This window comes from Phragmites australis, chromosome 15 (assembly GCF_958298935.1).
Source record: "Phragmites australis chromosome 15, lpPhrAust1.1, whole genome shotgun sequence".
In the NCBI taxonomy this organism is placed as follows: Eukaryota; Viridiplantae; Streptophyta; class Magnoliopsida; order Poales; family Poaceae; genus Phragmites; species Phragmites australis.
The window spans coordinates 29,768,323-29,776,974 of NC_084935.1; the positions used below are offsets into that span (position 1 = coordinate 29,768,323).

Here is an 8,652-nt window from a genome sequence, read left to right on the forward strand (position 1 = left end):
AAATCATCCGGTTCATACGGCCCATTTTAATATATTTTTTTTCAAACTTCGTTTTTATGAAATATGATTCAAATGATATTATTTTTTAAATTTTTGTACAGAAGGTCTTAAAATTATTTCTAGTAATTTTAGATTTTATTTTTATATTTTTATATTTTTAAATTCAAATTCAAAAATCAATCAAATTATAAATTCGATACGGAACCGATACTCGCGAATACTAATGGTTACCGACGAATTTGTTAACCTGCACGGGATATTCCATGACCTATAACTATTCTGGTTCGTTAACCTGTCAGATGACCCCCCGGCCTCCAATCGGTATCCTCTGCAAGTTAGTAAAATACATTGACTTCTTCACTGCAGAGGATCGGATCCCTGCCTCATCTAAATGCTCAGAACGCGTCACAAGCAACCTCTCCACGGCGTCCCCAGCAAAATGCACCCCGAAAACCCCTTCCTCCTCTTCCTCGTCGTCGCGGCCCTCGCCGCCGGCGAGGTCGCGGCGGGCACCACTCTCACCGCGATCCCCGTGAAGCTCACCTCATCCGGCAGCCAGATCACGATCCGGTGGTCCGGCCTCCCGGCCCCGGACGCCCTCGACTACGTGGCCATCTACTCGCCGCCGTCCTCCAGCGACCGCGACTTCCTCGGCTACCTATTCCTCAACGGCTCCGGCTCCTGGCGCGACGGCTCCGGGGAGCTGTCCCTCCCGCGCCTCCCCACCCTCCGCGCGCCCTACCAGTTCCGCCTCTTCCGCTGGCCCGCCAAGGAGTACTCCTACCACCACGTTGACCATGACGGCAACCCGCTCCCCCACGGCAAGCACCGCGTCGCAGTCTCCGGCGAGGTCGCGGTCGGCGACCCCGCCCGCCCCGGTCAGGTGCACCTCGCGTTCGCGGACAGGGCCGACGAGATGCGGGTCATGTTCGTGTGCGGCGACGGCGGGAAGAGGGTGGTCAGGTATGGATTGGAGGAGGAGGAGAAGAATTGGAAGGAGGTGGACACGGAGGTGAGGACGTACGAGCAGAAGCACATGTGCGACACGCCGGCGAACAGCAGCGTCGGGTGGAGGGATCCGGGATTCGTCTTCGACGGCCTCATGAAGGGATTGGAGCCCGGAAGGAGGTACTTTTACAAGGTAAATCATGCATTGATGTAACTTGGAATGATTCATTTTTCTGCTTCTGGGGTAGCAATTTAACTCTGCATCAATTTGTTTCAGAAAAATCAAAAATTTTCTTCTATCGATTTGATTGAAAAAATAGATAGTTTTTTCTAAGTCACATGAGCTGCAGCCTAAAGTTGCAATCAGGTTATGGTAGGCACGTATGATTTATTTAGGAGTTGGGATTCAGAGTTAACTAGATCATTGGGTTTCGAAGATTGGATATTGTTCATTCAACAGATGCAACTTTGTAAGGTTTGGATTTGTAAGTTGCAATTTGTCTTGGAGATATCCGAAATATTGAACATACACATTGCTAGAATTCATAAGAACGCGGAGAATTGTTATCTTACTGTTAACTTTGCCTTTGGTCTTTAGGATAGTCTTGCTCAAGTGACTTGTTCTTAGCTTGTTGCTTCACATGAGTGGTATGTACTTACTGGCAGTTGTTCATGCAAATTATGATTGGATTGATTATGAAGTGTTCATTGTTGACTTGTACTAAAAATTACAAGTAAGATTGAGTTTATCCAACTGTAGTAGTGTAGTAAGCGCCACCACTTTGAGCATTATCAATGCGTACCTTTAGGAACTGAAGTTGGTGTACTGAAGTATATGTGTCATGGTCAGTCAGCAGTATAGCCGCAAGAAGAGCAAGGTTGCGGGCTAAACCGTCATACAGTAGGGTGGGCCCAGTTGGTCCACACGTCATTAGATATAATTAGAAGGTTTCATTTTAAAAGAATGTTATCAAGATTATGATCATATCTATAAGATCCAATCTCTAGTTTTTTAGGGGTCAAGTCTTCTCCTCTATATATAGAAGGAGACATCTATCAATGAGATCAAGAAAGGTTTAGCGTTTTCCCTGAACTCCTTTCTCCCCTCCCTGTTGCTACCACCACCACTCACGGACATGAACGGTCCCTATGAACAGTACCACACGCCACCACCAGCACAGCCGCTGCCGCCTCCTCCTACGCCCTAACCCTAGCGCCCTGCCCTGGTCAAACGCTAACAAAGAGCTTATGTCTCCCTTTGTCTATCTCAATTTCAATCCCCTCCCACAAATCAGCGTCCACTACATTTGGAATCAGAGACACCTTTGTTGCCTAGTTCATTCATGGAGACCAATGGGGATCCGGTCCTGCGCCCTCGCGGGCGGATCTTTGCAGACAACTTGAGGGATTTCGCCGCGAACACCGACAATGGTTCGATGAGTTGTTTGCCGTCCTTGCCACTCCACTAAATTCAAAGGAGATGCTAGAGATTTCGTGCCCCCTACCATGACGACCACCGGCGTCCGAGGCCGCTTTGGAAGCCTTCCTCATCGCCGACTCTGAACCAGGATGCTTTGGGATCCATGACCACCCTCAACCTCGGGATCACATTGAGGTGTTTTCACGCCCTCCCACAGGGTCTTCCTCCTCTTACAAGATGTTCTTTCTTAAGTTTGATGGCTTTGCGGACCCTATCCCTTGGTTGCATCGCTATGAAAAACTCTTCTAGGAACAACGTACCCCAGACTCAGATGAAGTGGTTTTAGCATCTTCTCATCTCACCAGTGGTTCACACCAATGGTATATGCACCTGGAACGCGATGAGGGCATGCCCACTTGGGACAGTTTTGTGGCCGTCATTAATCATCGCTTTGGACCCCCTCCACGCGATAATCCGTGAGGGGCTCTTACCTGCCTCCGACAATCAGGAACGGTGGCCGCCTTTATGGATGCTTTCCTTCAGCTTCTCAGCTGGGTGGATGATCTTGATTCCCACCACACAAGCCAAATTATATACTGTCGGACTATCAGAAATTATTAGATTGGAGGTGGAACTTAAAGATCCCCATCATTTGGAAGACGCCATTGCTCTATCCTGGGCTTTCGAATGTCAATCCGCTCCATCACATCCGGTTACTAACATGTTCACCATGACCGGAACACCAACGACGGACGATGTGCGAATTTCTTTACATGCCCTTACCGGGATAAATACGGCCAGTACAATGCAAATGGAAGTACATCTCAACAATTGTACATTGCAAGCACTATTGGATTCTGGCTCTACACATAACTTCATAAGTGAGGACAACTATCATCGACTCCACCTTCTAGTATCTACACCCCGACATGGTATGCGTGTGGCCGTCGCTAACGGTGATTCTATCGCCAATATGGGTTTTTGTCCATCAATTTCTATCTTCATAAGTCAGGAGAACTTTTTGCTTGACTTCTATACTATTCCATTGGGAGGATTTTATATGGTTCTTGGCGTCCATGGTTAAGTTCTCTTGGCCCCGTTTTTTGGGATTTCCAGACACTTTCCATGAAGTTTTGGCGAACAGATCATCAATTGACTTGGCACGGTAGCAATCACCATGCTTCCTACAATTATTGCCTTGACGTTTTTCCCACAGATATGGACTCTTTACTTTGTGACTTTTCGGGATCTTTTTGCTGCACCTACAGGACTTCCACCCCCTCGGTGATACGATCATCGTATTCACCTTAAGGATCCTTCTATCGATGTTGTTGTTCGTCCCTATCGTTTTCCTCAGTTGCAGAAGGATGAATTAGAGTGCCAATGCATCGAGATGTTGGCTAATGTTACTATTCGCTACAACACATCATCATTTTCTTCACCAATATTATTAGTCAAAAAGCATGATGGCTCGTGGCGCTTCTGTGAGTATTATCGTGCACTAAACGACAATACCATTAAGGATAAATTTCCCATCTCGGTGGTGGAAGAACTCTTGGATGAACTCAAAGGTGCCAAGTATTTCACTAAACTGGATCTTCGCTCAGGCTATCATCAGGTGCGTATGCATACAACAGGTATTGAAAAAACAGCTTTTCGCACACATCATGGCCATTTTGAGTTTCTCGTCATGACTTTTGGTCTCACCAATGCCCCGACAACTTTTCAAGCTCTTATGAATGATGTCTTGGCTCCTTACCTTCGAAAATTTGTCTTGGTTTTCTTCGACGATATTTTGATTTATAGCCCTTCTTAGGTTGAACACCTCTAGTATGTTCGTCAGGTTTTTGCTATACTTCGGTCTCACAATTTATTTCTTAAACAATCTAAATTTTTATTTGGCTCTTTCGAGGTCTCCTATTTGGGCCACATTATTTCAGCTAAAGGAGTGGTAGTTGATCCTTGGAAAATTGAGGCTATCTCTTAATGGGTTGTCCCTACATCCGTCAGACAACTACGTGGTTTTTTGGGACTTGCTGGGTACTATCACAAGTTCATCCAAAATTATGGTCGTATTGCTAAACCTCTCACTCAACTATTGCTTAAAGATGGATTTCTTTGGTCGGAGGAGGCCACATCTGCCTTTTAGCATCTCAAACAGGCCTTGACTTCAACTCATGTTCTACAATTACCAGATTTCAATGCCCTCTTCATTGTTGAATGTGATGCCTCAGGAACAGGGTTTGGCACTGTTCTACATCAGGAATCAGGTGCTTTGGTTTTCTATAGTCGTCCTATGGCGGCCCGTCATGCGAAATTGGCTGCATATGAGGGGGAATTAATTGGTCTAGTTCAAGCTGTGCGCCATTGGCGCCCATATTTATGGGGTCGGGAGTTTCTTATTCGCACAGATCATTATATTCTCAAGTATCTATTGGATCAATGCCTTTCTACTATCCCACAAGCTCAATCGGTAAGTAGATTATTAGGCTATGATTTTTCAGTGGAATACAAGCCCAGTCAACTCAACACAGTGGCTGATGCTTTATCTCAACAAGTCAATAGCAATATCTCCCTATTCGTTATCTCTTTTTTGGAATTTCAAATCTTTGATGCTCTTTGGCAATTTATATTGAAAAATGATTCCATGAGTCAATTATTAGTTGAGATTTAGTCCGGCAACCGCACTCTTCCACGGGAAGTATATGATGGGTTGATTCTTTACAAACATGTTTATCTTCCAACAAGTTGCCTGCTGCTTCAAACGGTCCTTCATGGTGTTCATGCTTCGGCACATGAGGGTGTTCAAAAGACACTTCAATGCCTTTGTGTCGATTTTATGTTCCAGGTGCTCTTCGTGAGGTTTGCAATTTTGTTCGGGATTGTTCCACTTGCCAAAGAAATAAGACTGAACATCTTCATCCACCCGGTCTTCTCCAAAGTTTGGATGTGCCATGTCAGATTTGAGATGACATTGCTATGGATTTTATTGAAAGCTTACCAAAAGTTGCCGGCAAACTGTTATTCTTATTGTAGTGGATCGTTTCTCTAAATATGCTCATTTTATACCCTTGGCTCACCCATTTACAGCACCGACGATGACACGTGCCTTCTTTGATGAAATTGCTCGTCTTCATAGGATGCCACGATCTATTGTGAGTGATAGGGATGTCGTCTTTACGAGCCGCTTTCGGAAGGAACTTTCCACTCTTTTTGGAGTTTAATTGGATATGAGTTCAGGTTATCACCCCCAATCAGATGGACAATCTGAGGCTGTTAATAAAGTTATTGTGATGTATCTTCGTTGTCTCACAAGGCACAAACCAAAAGTTGGATTCGTTGGTTTCCTTGGGTTGAATATTGCTATAACACATTGTTCCATTCCTCTCTAAAGGAAACAACATTCAAGCTGGTCTATGGTCGAGATCCACCGGTCCTTATATCTTATGATACCAGCAATGCCTGAATTCCAGCAGTGATGACCTTTTGGCGGATCACGATGCCTTCTTGTCTTCTATTCAGGAACGTCTTCTTCAGGCTCAGGAGTTTCAATGTCGTTATTTATAATAAACATCATCGCCAATTGGAATTTGTTATAGGAGATTGGGTTTGGTTGCGCCTTCTCACACGAACTGCAATTGCAATTGCTATTGCTCCAAAAGGTAAACTATCTCCTCGTTATTATGGACCCTATGAAGTTCTAGAACGTACTGGTGAGGTTTCTTATCGCCTGGACCTACCATCGGATAGTCGTATTCATAATGTGTTTCATGTTGGTCTTGTCAAGAAATACAATGGATCTGTGACTTCATCTCCATCGGAGTTACCAGTTATTCATGAGGGACGTGTCATACCTCATCCTGCTAAGGTCCTTCGCGTTAGACGCTATCGAGGAGAACTCCAAGTTTTAATTCAATGGAAAGATCAACTGGCATCTAAAATTTCGTGGGAAAACGTTTCTACCATCCGACACCTATATCCTACACTGCAACTCGAGGATGAGCTGCTTCAGCAGGCGGGGAGAGATGTCATGGTTGGCCAGCAGTATAGCCGCAAGAAGAGCAAGGTGGTGGGCTGAAACGTTATACAGGGTGGGCCCAGTTGGTCCACACGTCATTAGATATGATTAGAAGGTTTCATTTTAAAAGAATGTAATCAAGATTGTGATCATATCTATAAAATCCAATCTCTAGTTTCTTAGGGGTCAAATCTTCTCCTCTATATATAGAGTGAGACATCTATCAATGAGATCAAGAAAGGTTTAGGGTTTTCCCTAAACTCTTTTCAACCCACCCCTGTTGCTACCACCACTAGTCGCGGATGTGAACAGTCCCCATTAACAGTATTGCACGCCACAACCAGCACAGCTGCCGCCGCCTCCTCCTGCGCCCTAACCCTAGCGCCACCCTGCCCTGGCCGAACACCAACAAAGGGCTTTCGTCTCCCTTTGTCTATCTCAATCTCAATCCCCTCCCACAAATCAGCGCCCACTACAATGTTTCTGAACATTTGATTAGTCGTTACTCGTTAGAAAGTTCACTATGTAAGTGTCAAATTTGAACATCAGGTTTTCTTATTAACAAATTTAAAATTTTAAAGAATTTTCGTTCTGAATACTAGGAGTTTAGGACTCCAACTCGGTGGTGTAGGAAAGCAGCTTCCGCAGCATCAGGCCGCTGGTCTATTTCTGTTATGAGCATGTTTTGTACATATATTCTTCTTAGCTCTTGAATTTTATATAATGAACTATTTTTGATAGGTCGGTAGTGACTCAGGAGGATGGAGTGAGACATACAGCTTTATTTCACGTGACAGTGAAGCCAATGAGACCATCGCATTTCTTTTTGGTGACATGGGAACTTATGTACCTTATAACACCTACATTCGCACACAAGCTGAGAGCTTGTCGACTGTAAAGTGGATCCTCCATGATATTCAAGCCCTTGGAGATAAACCGGCCTTTATTTCACACATTGGAGACATCAGCTATGCTAGAGGTTATTCTTGGGTATGGGATCATTTCTTCAGCCAGATTGAGCCTATTGCTGCCAATACACCATACCATGTCTGCATAGGAAATCATGAGTATGATTGGCCATTGCAACCTTGGAAACCATGGTGGGCTGCTGGTATCTATGGAAAGGACGGTGGGGGAGAATGTGGAATACCATACAGCGTCAAGTTCAGAATGCCTGGCAATTCTATTCTACCTACTGGTAATGGAGGTCCAGACACCAGGAATCTTTATTACTCCTTTGATTCAGGTGTCGTGCATTTCGTCTACATGTCAACTGAAACTAATTTTGTTCAGGGGAGTGGCCAATACAACTTCTTAAAAGCAGACCTTGAATCTGTCAACCGAACTAGAACACCATTTGTTGTTTTTCAGGGCCACCGCCCCATGTACACCTCAAGCAATGAAGCCAGGGATGCTGCTTTGAAACAGCAGATGCTCCAACATTTGGAACCCCTGTTGGTAACATACAATGTGACCCTTGCACTATGGGGACATGTTCACAGGTATGAGAGGTTCTGCCCCATCAAGAACTTCCAATGTCTCAACATGTCATCAAGCTTCCAATACCCTGGCTCCCCTGTGCATCTTGTGATTGGGATGGGTGGTCAAGATTGGCAATCTATATGGCAACCGAGGCCTGATCATCCTGACGTTCCCATCTTTCCACAGCCTGATAGGTCCATGTACCGTGGTGGTGAGTTTGGATACACAAAACTTGTAGCCACAAGGGAGAAGCTAACTCTAATGTATGTCGGGAACCATGATGGGCAAGTCCATGATACGGTGGAGATATTTTCGGGACAAGTATCCAGTAATAGTGCTGCTGAGCTGGTTGACGATACAAAGCTCAGCACAGGAGACAGCCCTGAGCGAAAAATTTCTCCGCTGTACTTGGAAATCGGAGGCAGTGTGATGTTTGCATTGCTGCTGGGGTTTGCCTTTGGATTTCTTGTCAGGAGGAATAAAGAAGCTGCACAGTGGACTCCGGTAAAGAACGAGGAATCTTAAGAATTATCAATACCATCAGTCTGGTGCTGCATCAAAACTTTGACCTATTTACCGGACCAGGCTCCAACACAGTAAAGTCATTTTTTACATTTTAGGGGATCTGTATCCTTGTGCAGGACTGTATATTTGTGTAAGATGCTGCCTTTGTATACGACAGCCTTGGGCAATTTAGTTTTTAATCGGTATATCTATTACCCTGATTCTCCAATGTACAAACACATAATAAGTTGCATAATGTTCACATTATAGTGGTTGACTA

General features: G+C 44.7%; 1 protein-coding gene across 1 annotated transcript; it reads left to right on the top strand.

Annotated features, from left to right (window-relative positions):
* The first annotated feature begins 383 nt into the window (after nt 1-383).
* Nucleotides 384-8,652, top strand: LOC133892425 (probable inactive purple acid phosphatase 2). Its single transcript, XM_062333185.1, has 2 exons — nt 384-1,141; nt 7,128-8,652. Exons 1-2 carry the CDS (start codon nt 392-394, stop codon nt 8,391-8,393), a joined length of 2,016 nt encoding a protein of 671 aa, XP_062189169.1. The 5' UTR covers nt 384-391; the 3' UTR covers nt 8,394-8,652.